Raw genomic sequence first — 17,062 nt, forward strand, 5'->3', positions numbered from 1 at the left:
CTCAGAAGTTAAGAAACTGGCCCAAGTCTCATGGTAAGTGACCATCCCAGATTTGAACCCAGTGTGTGCCTCCAGAACTGGCACTGTTTCCACCTCTAATCTGTAGCCTCATTCTCTAAAGCAGCAGTCGCCAACCTTTTGGACCTCACGGACCATCAGTGGTCCGCGGACCACCGGTTGGCGACTGCTGTTCTAAAGCATTCCTTGAATTCAACCCAAGTTCTTGGTGCATCTGTTTCCCATCTGACCTAAGGCTGTGGAATGTTAAGGGGAGGACATAGTGGAGAAGAAACAGGCAGACTTGACCAAACTGGCAAGGATTGAGCTGGGGACGTTAATGCATTGGTACTAGAAGTCTGTGGCTTTGTCAGACTCCTCTTACTGGTGATTTCTCACTTTCTCCTCTAAGCAATAACACAATCCTGACAATTGTAAAGGGAAAATGCCTTTCTGGAGCAGCAGATCTTGGCTTCTGATGGAAGAATTGGAGACAGTGATTACTCATAAGCATTTCTTATGTTAATCATAATATTGTTAGTGTCACATACTAAACAGTGAAATGATGGAATACCTGTATTGTATGGCTATCTACAGGATTCTTTTCTGATGTGAAAACATGTCAGATGCATGTAGGCAAAAAATATGTGAGAAATAAGATGGCACTCTATATAATTTAATAGTTCATTGACCAAAATTTACAACGAAACTGGGGAGGGAGGTGTAAGTATAGCATATTCATATCCCAAGCTCAGATCCTCAATCTGCAAAATTGCCGCAATGGGTTGTTCTGAAAAGGAAATAGTACATTGTTGTAGGATGGATGCGTGGATGGATTGATGGGAGGAAGAGAACCATAGGAATTGCTGATTAAGATTACATTGGACCCCCATTCATGTTCTTACTCTACCATTTACTAGGTGTTTTCACATTAAACCATGCTGTATTATACTCTATAAATCTTGTCTCCCACCCTACTCTCACTATAAAATAAGGTCCATGAGGGCAAGAAATTTTGTTCATTATGATCACAGTTGTATACTTAGTACCTATCAAATAGGAAACACTCAATAAATATTTGCTGAATGAGTAAACAAATAGACAAATGATTGGACAAATTGCCAGTTCTGGTCCAGATATAGAAAGGTTAGCCTGAGCTCTACTATAATAACTAGAGCTGAACTTCATGTGCACTTATCAAAAGTGTCACACAACAGTAAAGGCAGGGCTCTCTCCCTTGCCTATGAAGTTAGAGGACTTAAAAGATGTTTTCCTTTTTATTTTGAAATAATTATAGATTCACAGCAAGTTGCAATAAATAACTTCTGTTCCTGACTATAGAAAAGTTCATTACAATTAAATTCTAACAGAGCAATTTAACCTCATCAGTTTCTTCATGGAAATAAATGCACAAAGATGTCTTTAACCACATGTTGTGAAACTAAGGGATTTACTTTCAACAGCTCAGAAGGTTCTCTCTGAGTCTATTAGGCAATTTACAATGGCTGTTTATTAAGATAAACAACATTTTTAAAACTACCACCACAGTCACAGGAGAATAGTTGGTAATACATATTCATTACTTTGCTTAGTGCCAGTTACTTGGGCCAGTTACTGTTAAGAACCTAATATATGTGACCTATTTTCATCTTCACAACAACCCTGGGAAGTGGGTCCCATTATTTTCATTTTACAGAACAGAAAACTGCACAGGTCTGTCTTTACTTTGGACCTTGCTTGAAGGCTAGATTAGTTAGGTTAACAGCTACTATAACAAACATGTCCCACTTTTGAATTATTTAACCACAATAGGTATATTTCTCACTCATCTAACAGGTTGGTAGGTAGCTTTCTGCCACATGGTGATTCAGGCTCTAGAACTCCTCCTGTCCCATGACTGTGCCACCTCCCATTCTGCGGGCCAATGGGTAAGGAATGCATAGAGGAGTGCTGCGGGGTGCTAGCCCTGCCTGGGAGTGGGGCAAGTCACTTGTGTTCACATTGCATTGGCCAGATCTCAGTCACATGGCTGTACCTAACTGCAAGGGTACCTAACTGGGAGGCTGGAAAATGTCATTCCTGAGTGGGTAGCCACTCAATGACAGTTTTTGCTACTCCAGATGGTTTGTTTATTAAGGCACCTAAAATACATTGTTGTAAGGTCATTGCAACCTTGGATGAAATGGCTGGACTCACAGGCAGCAATTACAGGATGCTTCCAGGGTGGGATTATATTCTAAACAGAAATGTTCTATCTTTGAAAAAATATACACACCCTTCTGAAGTTCCCCCTGACAATGCCTCCTTGCAATTCATATTATTCAACTATGCTTGATTTTTAAGATACTTCAGGGATAAATGTCAACTTTGGGGATTTTATTAATAGTATTATTTTTTTAATGAGTCTTTTGAAGTCCCTTTCATTATAAACAGCCTGTTTCCCCCAGAGATAATAACTTACAGTGCAAAATATTTGCATTTCACTTGAAACAAAACCAAGGGTTTGAATGTTTTAAATATAAGCAAATCTAATTCTCTTGCGTCTAGAGAAACTGTATAATGAACCATATGTTTGTGACTTAAGCAGACAGATGTAGACGATTTCTTTCTCTCTCCTTTTATTTTTTCTTAAAAATGCTGGCAGAGCTCAAAATTGGCAGCAAGCAGCATATATCTCCACCCAGCCAACCAAACCACTGGAGCTGGAGTTGAAATGGGGGAGGTCTCTTAGGGCGTATGCAAAACTGGAGCTTTTCTTAGTTTTGGCTTCTACTTGGAAGCCCAGGGTCCACAGCTCACCCAGCCCTGTTTTTCGATGCCTTCAACCTTAGCAATTAGACATTTTATCTTAGGTGACTGACTTTGAAAAGTTAGGTTGATTTTTGTGGTTGACTTTTGGGTTCATCTGGATATGGTTCCACGTCTCTGGGTCCTGCAACGAGATGGCCCCCTAGATGCTGACAGAAAGGTTCTGAGCTGCTATCCCACTGCTAGAATGGGCCTTCCTCTGGTGGTGGCCATCTGGCTTTTTCCTCTTACTCCTCCCATAGCCCTGGGGTCACCTTGACCTCTGGTTGGGGTTACTGATATGGCCTTAACTAGTCATTTTACCTTTAGCCTTAAAAAATATTTTCATTGATTTTAGAGAGGAAGGGAGAGGGAGAGAGAGATAGAAACATCAGTGATGATAGAGAATCATTGATTGGCTGCCTCCTGCATGCCCGTTATTGGGGATCGAGCCCCAAACCTGGGCATGTGCCCTTGAATTATTTAACCACAATAGGTATATTTCTCACTCATCTAACAGGTTGGTAGGTAGCTTTCTGAAATTGAACCTGGGACCCTTCAGTCCACAGGCCAACACTCTATACACTGAGCCAAACCAGCTAGGGCTTACCTATAGTCTTTTCTCCTCCAGTCTCCTCACTGAAGTGTTCTTTCTGTAACTCAAATCTGATTATTTCAGTGTCTTAATATTTATCTTTGGCTCCCTATTTTCTAGATACAGTCTACTAGTAAACCCCTTAACCTGGTGCACCTGGGCCTTTGTAATCCGGGACCTGCTTTCTGTTTGGGCCATCTTGAGGCAATTCCACTAATATCCTCTCTGCACTGGTAGCCTAGTCTTTCTATATGTAGCCCAACCAAGCTACTTTCAGGAGATGGCTATTTTCTCTTAGGTATTGGGTGTCTTTGCAAATGCTGTTCCTTTTTCTTGCTTTGCCATGCATGTTCTATAGCATTGCCTTTCAAACTTGACTGTGCTTTGAATCACTCGAAGGGCTTGTTAAATCACAGATTCCTGGGCCCCACTCCCAGAGCCACACCAGCCACTGCACTTTTAAACAGAGGAATCAATCACTTTCTTCTGTCCATTCCTGATTCCTGCTGTCAGAACAGACCCGAGAGACCTGCTAAGAGGCCACTGACGCCACTCAGGAGTGAGGTTATGTGGGAGAGGAAGTAGAGTGAGCAGTGGTCCTGGAATTTGTGAAAGAACAAGCATGGGCTGACATTAACAACAGCAACTGAATATGGCATCTTCAGTTCCTGGAGGGAAGGAATGAATTCCATGGGAGTAATAGTTTCCATGTCAGAACCAGAGAACACAGCAGTCAACAGCCGGCACGGAGATATTGGCACCTTCATTCCCAGGACAGCAGTGGCACAGAGCTTTCTACCTGTGTCCCACCAGCTTTGTGAACCATCTCTTCTTGCTTAAATTGTTCATTCATAGATGGTCATTCTTGTCTCGCCGGTCCGTGCCCAGGTTTTTAGGTCCCTTTACTCGAGCTGTTTCTGTCAGTGTTGACCTAGAGGGCAGAGCTCCTGTGAGCTCTACACGTTACCATCTGGCCAGGAACACAGTCCAGCACATGTTGACTACTTCCACCCTGGGCTCTGTCCCCTGAACCCACTCAGACATCTGGGCTTCTTCAGAAAGTGCTACCTGGAGCATGTGCGTTTGGTTATGGAATCTGGTTGGAGCATTTTGGTAAGTTGTGTGGTCCATCAGGTGCTCAGGCTGACTTTTGATCTTCCTTGCTTTCTTTATTTATATTGTTTGTTTCTTACCAGAATGAATAGGGGGTTTCTGAAAACAATTCAGATGGAAGCACCCCAATTAAAAAAAGAAAGCTCAATATGCCAGAGCCTGGCTTTGAACAACAGATGAAAAAGAGGGCAGTTGCCCTGGCTGGTGTGGTTGATTAAGCATTGTCCAATGCACTGAGAGGTCGCTGGTTCAATTCCTGGTCAGGGCACATGCCCAGGTTGCAGGCTCAATCCAGGTGGGGGGCAGCCGATCAGTGTTTCCCTCTCTCATCCATGTTTCACCCCCTCTCCCTCTCCCTTCCTCTTGCTCTGAAATCAATAAAAACATATTTTTTTTTTTTAAAAAAGAGGGCAGTTATTTGCTGACTGCAGGGGTTCATCGAAGGGTATGAGCTCCTTTCTTAAGTCTTCTAACCCTCATTTCCTCATCTGGGAAAAGGATAATGACACCTGCTTTTTCTACCTCTCAAATGTTTTGAGATGCTGTATGAGATAGGGATGTGTGAAATGCTTTGTAAATTTCAAAGAACTCTGAATTTAGGGTATTGACTTAATGGATAGTGGCTTCCAGGGCATTTAAAAATGGTTTGATTTACATTTAGTAGAAACTCGCCTTGTATGAAAACTTCGAAGTTGACATCTCAAGGTTATATCGCAGCTCAAAGTTTTATAGTCTCCTGTCTTCTCAGAATGTTGTCAGAGGAGAGCCAGGTGTTTCTGGGAAGAATTACTTACTGGAATGGTGTGTGTGTGTTGGGGGAAAGGAGGTGGAGATGGTCTCCTGCCTTTTCTAGGGATAGTGAATACAGTGCCTTCCTAATTATTAACTCTTTGATAGTGTGTTCATAAGTGGCAACCTGGTAGCTTATTAACAATAAAACTTTTTCTTTCCTAGTCTCTTTTGTCCTAAAGGCTTACCCTCCTTGTGTTCACCTCTTGGTTCCATGAAGGTATCCCTTTGTCATAGCACCGTAGCCTTAGAGTAGATGGGAGGGATAGAGCAAAGCCCTGGGCGCCTCCTCCCAGAATCACCATTTTTGCTTCTTTCCCCACACCATACCCAAGCTTTGTTTTCTCCTGCACCGTTTCTCTGGTTCTCTGTATCCTTAAAACCTCAACTTTGGCTTGCACTCCCCCTAGTGGCATGTCTGATGCACCCCTGTTACTCCATTTGTTGTGGTACCATCACAGCTCTCCTTTCTATTCAGCTCTATTACTAAATATTAATCCCAATTCACAAATGCCAGATGAGAGCTTGGGTGATCCTTACTTGCCACTTAAGTAGGACATGGGAGGTGGGATTTGAATGGGAACTTTTGATTCTCAGATTTATACAATGGGAATGCCTCAGAAAAAAAGGATTATATGGTTATAGCTTTTCTAAAGATTTTCTTTTTGTGTTTTAAAAAGAATCGGTTATTTTACTATCTACTCAGCTATCTGAAAAGATCAAAATGTGGCAAATAATCTTTTTACCCTCCTTCATTATATTGGAAACACTTTAATCACTCACGAAGTGTTCAGTATTTCACTACAAAAATATAAAGCATAATGTCTGCCCTTCAGAAGTTTACTTTCTAGTTACACAGTGTTTAAATTATTCCCTTGAGGAAAAAATTGAGTATAATGCATGACTTTTATTGGTGTTTAATATATCTACTTCATCTCACTGAAGAGAGATGCTCTGAGCATTTGCTTATTTATTTTTAAAGTCCTTTTCAGTGGAGAGAGAACCACAAGATAACAGTAATTACCCCGACGAACCGTGGAGGATAACAGAAGAGCAGCGGGAGTACTATGTCAATCAGTTCAGATCCCTTCAGCCAGACCCAAGTTCCTTCATTTCAGGTAATGAAGTCTGACAGGTGAGAATGCGGGTTCCAGGTCATTGTCGCATATAAATAACAGTACACATCTTGAGAAATAGTTTACACAAAATGACCATGACAGCCTTCTGTGACTTCAGTTTATTTCCCTCTTAAGATCAAATTTTTTATCAGCTATAAACCATGCAGAAAAACACTTGGCAATGACATTTAGAAAATTATGCTTTCGTTTCAAAGGGTTAAATCAGAATTTGGTCTGGACCTTGTGGTTTATTAGCTGGAGCAGTTTTTGAAATGATAGAGTGTGGCACCAAGGCAACATCTTTAATTGCTTACTCATTATATTAGAGTTAGAGAAAGATGTAGTATAGCCTTCTACAGCTAGCATTACAGTCTCCTTATGCTATATATGCCTTAGAAGTTCAAATTCATGCTCGTTTTCTTTGGCTCAAGACTTCCTCCTCTGGTTTTTCTGAGAGAAATTAAAATATGGGAGGAAAATTGGCCAGCATTTTTATGTCCACATGTCAGTTCTTTTGGGCTGTCTTCAGAAATATGTATTCCTGTTGCATTCTCATGTAAAATTCAAGCTGAGAGGAATTGATTTAATTCCTCTGTGCCTGCATTTTACTGGGGTGAAGACTAATCAAACAGTGAAATAATAGAGTCTGGAATAAAAATTCATAAAACTTTCTTTTTGTACTTTAATTTTGTAGAATAACAATATGTTCTTGATAATTGTAACCTGACATTGAAGTGAGGACTAATTTTCTCTTGTGAAATAAGGTGTGTAATCGAACTGTGCTTATATAGATGCGGCCATCATTTTCTGATTGATGGTAATGGCTTGATTGAAGGCAGACTATTGTAGAGACAAACAAATTAATGTTAACAACATGATTTTAAAGAAATAAGGAGAAACAGATAGTATGTACTATTTGGTAACCATACCCATTGCTTAAGTGAGTTTCTTCATAGTCTATACAAATGATTAGACAAATACAAATAGGTAGCTGTTAGGAATGTTTTTACTTTCTTCAAACTTTTTTATTTTGCAGAATTTCCAATGTAGATATAGCTGGAGTGGCTAGTATGACAAACCCCTATCACACAGCCCCAACAATTTTGTTTTATCTATATCCTCTCTCACTCCAGATGGTTTTGAAGCAATTACCAGATAATTTTGTTTGAAAATGTGGGGTGGGCAAAAGTAGGTTTACAGTTGTGAGTACATGAAACACAGTTTATTCTTATATTATTTATTAATTATTGTATTATTTTCCATACAGACAACTGTAAGCCTATTTTGCCTACTCCTGTATTTCAGGATATATCTCTAAAGATAAGGACTCCTTTAAAAATATAACCACAGCCCTAGCTGGTTTGGCTCAGTGGATAGAGCGTCGGCCTGCGGACTGAAAGGATTCTGGTCAAGGGCACATGCCAGGTTGTGGGCTCAATCACCAGTAGGGGGCGTGCAGCAGGTAGCCAATCAATGGTTTTTTTTCATCATTGATGTTTCTATCTCTCTCTCCCTCTCCCTTCCTCTCTGAAATCCATTAAAAAATATATAAAGGAGTTCTCTTTAAGAAAAGAATAAAAATATAACCACAATTCATTGGCACACATTAAAATAGAAGAACATGAATTCCTTAATATTATTAAGTCTTCATTGTTCAGATTTCCCTGATTATCATACAAATGCCTTTTTAAAAAATATTTTTTTATTGATTTCAGAGTGGAAAGGAGAGGGAGAGAGCGATAAAAACATCAATGATGAGAGAGAATAATCGATGGGCTGCCTGCTGCAGGCCCCACACTGGGGATCAAGCCTGCAACCTGGGTGGTGACCTCCTGGTTCATAGGTTGATATTCAACCACTGAGCCACAATGGTCAGGCAGCTCTACCCATTTTTATATTGGGTTACTCGTCTTTATTTTGCAAAGATCTATACATATTCGGTGTGCTACTATTATATCCCTGAGATATCAATGCTGTGTGTAACTCTTGAGAGTTCTGAGAAAATTGAGAGAATGAGGAGAGAAGTGAGAGAGCTGAGACTGAGAGATTTCTTATAATAACAAATCTGAATTCATGTTTTGATGTTTGACTGCTGACAACTTTTAAGCCTCCCCTCTCCCTTGTGTGCCCCTCATGTGACTCCCCAGCAAGGTATGAAAATGGCTGCAGAGAACAAGGAAAGGAGGTTGGCTTGGAGTTTCTATGGTGGTTGGGGGTGGAGCTGCGCTGGAGGGTTCCAACTCATGGTTTGAACTTTTGTCAGTACCAAAGGAGGGAGCACTGGGGCTTTCTCATTAGCTTCCCATTTTGGCAGGGAGCAGCCATAGCACAACTGAACTTGTTAGCAGTTGGCTCCCCTATGAGCTCCATCTAACCTTTCTGGGATACCATGGTACAACAGTCTCTACTCTCTGAAGGCCAATCACTTTGGGTTTGGGCCTAGTGTGATTTGAAGAAAGGATATCAAGGGGGGAAAAGAAGAATAACATGAGGGAACATTGTCTATAGCTGGTAAATAGGCTTTCAAGACATTCTTTGGACAAATGTTTGACAAGGTAGTTGCGTTGATGGCCAACAACTATATGTCAGCATTATTTTCGGGCTACTTTTGGGGAGAAGGCTTATTGGTTTATAGGGTCCTTTGCCTTTGATCCTTAAGCTATCAAAGGAAAACAAGTCTGCTTTAGAGTCCATTATAATTAACTAGCGGCCTGGTGCACAAATTCGTGCATGGGTGGGGTCCGGCTGGCCCACCCCAATGGGTGCCGATTGGGCCAGGCCAGCAGGGGGTGGGTGGGGAGGGGCCAGCTGTCCCCACCCATGATCGGTGGGGGGCGCCAATTGGGGACCAGGCTGGCCGGGGGAGGGGCTGCGGCCGCGGGAGGTTGGCCAGCCCCCAATCAGGCCAGTTGGCCGGCTGCAGTGCTCATTATAGTGACCAGTTGTTCCAGTCATTCCAGTCATTCTGGCATTCCAGTTGCTTGGCTTATATATATATAGATTGTTTTAAGGCCAATTAGAAGACTTGTCATTACCATGGAATGACTTTTGACTTTATCTGCTTAACATAGAGCTTGGGGCTTTTATTTGACTATTCTTTGTGTTAGAATTGAGGCTTTTGAACTGCAAAATTTTTTTGAGAGTTGGAAGCATAAAAATTTCAATCTCAATAATGGTTGGGTCCAACATTTTAAGTGTAGTTGGGACTTTAGTGCAGATTTGTTAACATGTAAAATGGAATGAGTACCTGATTTAAATTGATATTGGTAAATTTACAATGATTAAAGAAAGTAGCAGGAGGTTCCTGGATACGTTTCTTAAAGAGCCACCAAAGAGCTTAAATCTCACCAAAACTCTTTCCCAATAGGCCTGTCTTATGTCTGTGTGATAGGATTAATGGCATTAATTTTTAAATTTTTTTTTGCTATTTTCTACCATGATTTTGTATTGATTTTTATTAAAAGTGCTTGACAGGTTTTTACTTTAATAATTTTGAAATTTGTCTTTCGAATTTTTAGTAAAATTTTGCACATTTTCAGTAAAAGTGAAGCAGGAATTAAATCATATAATTTACATATAATAAGTGTTATGTCATTGCTTCTTTGCCCTATTCTAATTTATATATTCTTTTAAAAGCTGTTCACATATTGTTTTTAGACACATGATTTGTATTTGCTTTAATGAATAAATGTTGTGCTTGTGGTTATATGGTAGAGATTGTTGAAAGAAAAAATGGTGATTCATTGACATTAAATATAAAAGCTGCTCTAGATATTAATTAATAATTTATTTAAACAATGGCTGTTGACAGGTTCAGTGGCCAAGAACTTCTTCACCAAATCAAAGCTTTCCATTCCAGAACTCTCCTATATATGGTAAGTACAATTAATGCCATATGGTATGGTATAGTCATCCATATTCATTCTTTAGTTCCTACTGTTGCATTTTAAAAGTCTTATTTTTTTTTCTTTTTTTAAATATATTTTATTGATTTTTTACAGAGAGGAAGGGAGAGGGATAGAGAGCTAGAAACATCGATGAGAGAGAAACATCGATCAGCTGCCTCCTGCACACCTCCCACTGGGGATGTGCCCGCAACCAAGGTACATGCCCTTGACCGGAATCGAATCCGGGACCCTTCAGTCCGCAGGCCGACGCTCTATCCACTGAGCCAAACCGGTTTCGGCAAAAGTCTTATTTCTTGAATGTTTTTTTTTAACAGACTAAGAGAGTGAATAGAATTTAAATTTTTGTTGCTGTGAAAATTAAATAAGTTATATGAAAATCACAATGAACAGTATCTGGCACATACTGCATATTGTATGTATTAGCTATTATTTAAAAAGTAATTTCCTAGTTATTATCTTCATCTAGATCCCTTTTCAGTCTAAGCGATTGTGTGGGCATATGAGAATTTCCATCTTGTGTATTTTATTTTCAGATTTTTCTGTTTGGTGTGATGCAAGTAGCCAGAGGACCTTGAAAAGCTATTCTTTATAATATTTTATGAGGCCAGGTGAAATGTCTTGGAATTAAGTTAAATTTGACTATTCTAGCTGCCTGTAAATTTAGCTGGACCCTAGTTCAGAATTGCAGCTGTGGAGTGTATTGTACCTTGCTTATTAGCTGCCACAGCCCTGACTCCAAAGGGCTGTGCTGGGACAGTCCAGATGGCTCCATTTGCGTTTATGAAAAACGCTTGGTGCCTCCATAAACTCCCAGCTGCGTGTGGGCTGTTCTTCCTCATGACTGGCCAGGAGACTGTGCTGCTATAAATATATAATTAAAACATTGGAATATTTATGTAAAACTTTTTTTCATGAGATTCACAGAAATTATGATATCATTTTGTCATGTTTTGTGCATTTTTTTGGAAAGCTACTGCAATAATCCTTGTGCATGCCAATGTACCTAGGATCCTGAGCTATATTTATTCACCAGCAATATATTCTAGCGTATTTTTTTTTATAACAAGCTTTATGTTAGATTTTAAAGTGAGAGGAAAAAAGAAATTATCATTTTTTTAGAAGAATACAATCTGTTTTGGCAGAACTCCCAGTCTTACCATAATTGGCATGAGGCTTCCTATCTTTTTGTGGGGACATATACATAAAAGCTGAATGATATTCTCTCCATTCAGTGTTGGCAGCAGTCCCCTCAGCCTGGGAGCTGCTATTTCAGGGCTGGTACATATTAAATATTTGGGGGAGGAGGATGTGAATGGAGCTTACCTTCAATATTCTTTCTTTCAAATAGTAACCTATTTCTAGTATATTTTTATGTCTTATGTCTTTACTTGTTCTAACAAGTATACTTGTCTCTGTACACTTAAGAGACGGGTTGAGCTTAGAAGGTCTTAGTTACTTTGGCAAATAGGTTTCTTTTGTGCTGAGTAAATAGGTCTGTGCCTTTCAGTGGGAAACAATGACTGAAGCAAAGATAAGCCTTTTCAAGACTCTCCCTTTCTTCCTTTCTGTCTTATCTGGTTCCAGCCTTCCCTAGTTGCTAGTTTTATCTGAAAACATAATTCAACCAGTATTTATTGAGCTTACTTATATTTTCCCAGGAGAGGATTCTCAAGCAAAATTTCGATACAACATTTGTGTGACTTGAAAAGTTCAAGGTTTTTCCTTACAGCTGAAAAAAAACGAAGCGCTCATTCCTGAGCTCCAGTAACTGTATAATGGCTGGGACAACTGTAAAAGGGCCAGGGCCAGCCCTTCTTCTGACTGTTTTGAGCAGGCGTCCTCAAACTACGGCCCGCGGGCCACATGCGGCCCGCCGAGGACATTTATCCGGCCCGCCGGGTGCCGCTGCCTGTCCTGCTTAGCAGCCGACTCGTCCCGGGCCCGCAGTGCGCATAGGAATGTGTTCATAGTTTTTTTTTTTTTTTAAAACTATAGTCCAGCCCTCCAACGGTCTGAGGGACAGTGAACTGGCCCCCTGTTTAAAAAGTTTGAGGACCCCTGGTTTTGAGCACCAAGTCAGGAGCTCTTCATATCACACACTCACTGAATGGCTGTCAACTATGGAATTCTGGGCAGCATTTAACTTTTTGTGCCATATATGCTTTTCTTGTATGCTTAGAGTTGTAAAACAGACCTATCAGAGACCTGAAGAACGTAAATTTTATTTATAAAGTACTATTGATACCAATGCTGTCTGTCATACTTTTTCTTCCTCCAAATGGCCCCCTGGGATTTCACATGGGTTTGGGGACTCTGCAGGGTCAAAGAAGCATCCCGGAACCCCTGGGAATTGTGTTTGCATGCCTGGGGCTGAGTAAATTTTACTCTAAGCCCAGGGTGAGGTACTCATGACATCTTTTATATTTAGGGAACTTAGTGATGCGGACTGCGATGGAGCCCTGACCCTGCCCGAGTTCTGTGCTGCATTTCATCTCATTGTGGCCCGGAAGAACGGCTATCCACTGCCCGAGGGCCTCCCTCCAACTCTGCAGCCAGAGTACCTGCAAGCAGGTAAGGCCTCATCAAAAATCCTAAACCCTAGACATTTTCCATCCAGGCCTTACAAGAAACTTTTGTTTCTTAAATGGTGTCCAGATAATTTGGGGAGTCCTTGGAATCTACGGTTATTGTCCTTTAACTGATTATTAGACTTCTGCATCTTATAATATGAGTAATAGGGATGATCTGGGTGTGAGTCATCTGTTACTTTCATTCTACTGGTAGTACTCTCTGGATGGATTTGAACCAAAGTCACTTGCCCTTTCATGAAAATTGTGGCATAGGTAACTCCTAAATCTCCCAGCTGATATAAAATGAAGAGGAAGATCTTCCTATATAGCCAGGTGCTGACTTGGCGTCTTTAGGCACGTCCCAATGTCCCCAAGTGGCCTTGGGCAAGGAACTGAAATAGAACTGTTATACATAATGAAAAAGTTAAAAAAATTACATAAGCAGTGAAATCTGCAAAGTGCCATAATCGTAAATATACACTTGGTGAATTTTTACATATGTATGCATCCGTGTAACTACAATCAGATAATGATTTAGAACATTCCAGCACACCAGAAGGCTGGAATAGAACTGTCTTTCCCATTAATAAAACAGTTACTCCACAAACCCTTTGGATAGGAAATATATCCAACATTTATATCAATTCCTTCAGAAGATTGGACAAATGAGCAGTTTCTCTTGCTCCTTTCAGAGGCAGTGGGCAGTGATCTGATTTCTGTTACTCAGAAAAGTATAGCTTCCATCGAAAGAGTCCAGAAACATCTGGTGCTTTCAACAAAATTTCTCACTTTTTAGGCAGGCAAGGTCTTTTCAAAACATGAGAACTAGTCATGGATGGTTATTGACAAGATGGAGTAGTGTCAAAAGAAAACGTGATTAGTCATTAGTAGAGTGTAAGTTTTGTAGTTAGATCTGGAAAAGGCCTTAGATGACCTTATCTTGTCCCCTCCTCATAATGACACCATATTGGAAGTGGTCAATGACTTATCTGAATCAATCTTGGGGTCTCTGACTCTGAAATAAAAAGTCTGTCATTTTCTGTATTAGGTAGTGGGAGTGTGGAGGGGGTTGAGCTGACACTTGAAGGGAAGAGACCATGTATGTAGCTGATGCTAGTGACAGGTAAACATGTTAGGAAAGAGTGACCCATTCCGGGATCTTCCCCAAATGCCCCCATAAAATATATGAAGGGTAGGCTTCAGAGAGCAGAAGTTACTACCCATTTCAGAGCTCGGGCTTTGCCAATAGCAGCTGCTTTCTGACTACAGCTGGCTGTAACTCCAGCCTGATACCCTTCCTTGCAGGTTGGGGAAGACTCTCAGTGATCTCCAGGAACTAGTTTGAAACTGGGCAGCATGACAAATTGCTCCATTTCTTCTTTGGTGTCTCTCTCTCCATCTCTGTTACCCCCTACCCCCCTCTTCTTTCTTCCCCTCTCCACCTCTTCTTCATTTTCCCCTTCCCTCTCCCCATCCTTCTCTCTCTCTTGGATTGAGGCAAAGGAGCACCAGTATTTCTCAGGCTATCTTGGCAACTGTAACAGCCCAAGTGCCCATCAGTAGGTGAGTGGATAAAAAGCGGTGGTACATTTACACCTTGGAATATTATGCAACAGTAAAAAAGAAGGATCTCTCACCCTTTGAGACAGCATGGAGGGACCTGGAGAGTATTATGATAAGGGAACTAAGCCAGTCAGAAAAAGATAAGTATCCCATGATCTCACTCATATGTGGAATCTAATGAACAAAATAAACTGAGAACAAAATGGATGCAGAGACATAGAAGCATCAAACAGACTGTTGAATCTCAGAGGGAAGGTGGGGAAGGGTGAGTGGGTGGGAAGAGATCAACCAAAGAACTTGTATGCATATATGCATCACCCATGGACACAGACAATAGGGTGGTGAACATTTGGGTCAGGGGCTGGGGTCGGTTTAGAAGAGGTCAATGGGAGGAAAAGGGGGACATATGTAATACTCTCAACAATAAAGATTAAAAAAAAAAATAGAGCACCAGCCAAGAGGCATGTCACTTCATTTGGAATGAAGCCCCTTGGTTCTTCCTGATCTTCTGTGAAGGTTGTCAGCATGCATTTATACAGAAACAACCGAGGAATCCATCACATACCCTTCTATTAAACAAAAATTGCACATCATTTCCAAAGCTGTGGGATCGATCTTAAATAATATTTGTATAGTTTGAATAAAAAACACACGAGAGACCTCATAAATCCCCATCAAACTCAGTGATAGTATATTTTAGGCAAACCCTGAGGATTTAGCTGTTAACTTAATGTTTTATCACCCATGGTTATCTTTGTATATAGCTCAAGAAAATGGCCAGAACTTTCTAGATCTCTGTGCTTTTAGACTTTGAAATATGAGTGGTCCTGTTGATTTGGGGAGTTCATTTTTATGCTGTACCTTTGGCTTTTTAAAAAACTCAGCTCCTGTTCCAACAGTCTTCTAATTTATCTATAATCACTCTTTTAAAAAAAATCGAATCTTTGACAAGATTAGTGAAAAGCATAAATTTGGTTGATACCATCACGCATTCACAACTTATAAGCTTCTTTTCAATAAAATAATGAAACAGGAATTGTATCTGATTTCCCTTCTAACAGTGACAATTAAAGGGCTGAGTTGGAAGGCAATGTTGGATTATTTGGTGGCTTACACATGGGCCTTTTGATGTTTTTAATGTGTGGACGATGAGATGGATTCTGGTATAGATTTTTACTGTAGTTTATTAAAAATATTTCAGTACTTACTATGAGAGGCACTGTGTTATTCTCTCTGGTCATCCTATCTAATAAAAGAGTAATATGCAAATTGACCATCACTCCAACACACAAGGTGGCTGCCCCCATGTGGTCAAAGATGGCTGCCCCCATGTGGACACAAGATGGCTGCCACAAGATAGCCGGCAGGGGAGGACAGTTGTGGGCGATCAGGCCAGCAGGGGAGGGCAGCTGAGGGGGACCAGGCCTGCAAGGGAGGGCAGTTGGGAGCAACCAGGCCAGCAGGGGAGGGCAGTTAGAGGTGACCAGGCTGGCAGGGGAGGGCAGTTTGGGGGGAACCAGGCCAGCAGGGAAGAGCAGTTAGGGGCAACCAGGCCAGCAGGGGAGGGCAGTTTGGGGGGGGGGGACCAGGCCTGCAGGGGAGGGCAGTTGGGGGGAACCAGGCCTGCAGGGGAGGACAGTTAGGGGCAATCGGGCTAGCAGGGGAGCAGTTAGGCGTCGATCAGGCTGGCAGGGGAGTGGTTAGGGGCAATCAGGCAGGCAGGCAGGTGAGCAGTTGGGAGCCAGCAGTCCTGGATTGTGAAAGGGATGTCCAACTGCCCGTTTGGACATCGAGGGGTCCCAGATTGGAGAGGGTGCAGGCTGGGCTGCGGGACAACCTCCCCTACATGCACGAATTTCATGCACTGGGCCTCTAGTAATGCTGTATAAAAGAGAATTCCCACCATCATGGAACTTGCTGGCAGTTAGAGGATTGATGTTAAATAAACTCATGTATGTGTAATTGGAGCTAGTGGTAGGTGCTATAAAGGGGAAGTACAGCTGCAGTAAGAGGGTATATGATCTGAGCTGAGACCAGAGGATGTGCTAAGGGCTGTATAGGTGAAGAAGGGGCAAGAGTGGGCTCTGGTAGAGGGGACAGCAGGTATGTTGCAGAAGCCCTGAGAGGGACTTGGAGCAGTTCAGGCCACAGTGGCTGGAGGGCAAAGAGCCAGGGTGAAGGGGATGGGGCTGAGGCTGAAGAAGAAGGTGGAGAACAAATCTTGGGAAATGATGTTGACCTGTTTCAAGCAGGAGCTGAACTGACACAATCAGATTTGCTATTTGAAAGAATCCTGCTGGTTTTGGACCACAGAGCAGGTTTTGAGGAGTAAGGGTGGAAACAAGACCAGTTATGGCGGTAGTCTAGTCAGGAGCTGTGGGGAGATTGACACTGGGGATATGACAATGGGGATGCAGAGATGAGGACATGCTGGAGGGAGATTTAGCAGTTAATTGATGGCATTTGTAGTTTTTGAAAGTGTTAGCTTTTTACCCAGCAAGGGGGCCTCATGATAAGGTATTAGTCATGCAATTCTAGTGAGATCACTGATAAACTAGAAAGAGAAATCTTATCTTGGATTTCTGCTCTTGGGGCTGGATTGAGAAATAGTACTTGGAGAAG

At 41.5% G+C, this 17,062-nt stretch overlaps 1 protein-coding gene across 7 annotated transcripts in view; it reads left to right on the plus strand.

Moving 5' to 3' along the window:
• REPS2 (RALBP1 associated Eps domain containing 2) overlaps positions 1-17,062 on the plus strand; it is a 204,454-nt gene that overhangs the window by 95,108 nt on the left and 92,284 nt on the right. For all 7 annotated transcript variants that reach the window (XM_080653923.1, XM_080653926.1, XM_080653925.1 and 4 more), the window contains exons 6-8: positions 6,264-6,399; positions 10,211-10,274; positions 12,736-12,878. In XM_080653923.1, coding sequence (XP_080510049.1) covers positions 6,264-6,399; positions 10,211-10,274; positions 12,736-12,878 — 343 coding nt within the window. The remainder of the gene's footprint in view (positions 1-6,263; positions 6,400-10,210; positions 10,275-12,735; positions 12,879-17,062) is intronic.

Source organism: Plecotus auritus (genome assembly GCF_963455305.1).
Source record: "Plecotus auritus genome assembly, chromosome: X".
In the NCBI taxonomy this organism is placed as follows: Eukaryota; Metazoa; Chordata; class Mammalia; order Chiroptera; family Vespertilionidae; genus Plecotus; species Plecotus auritus.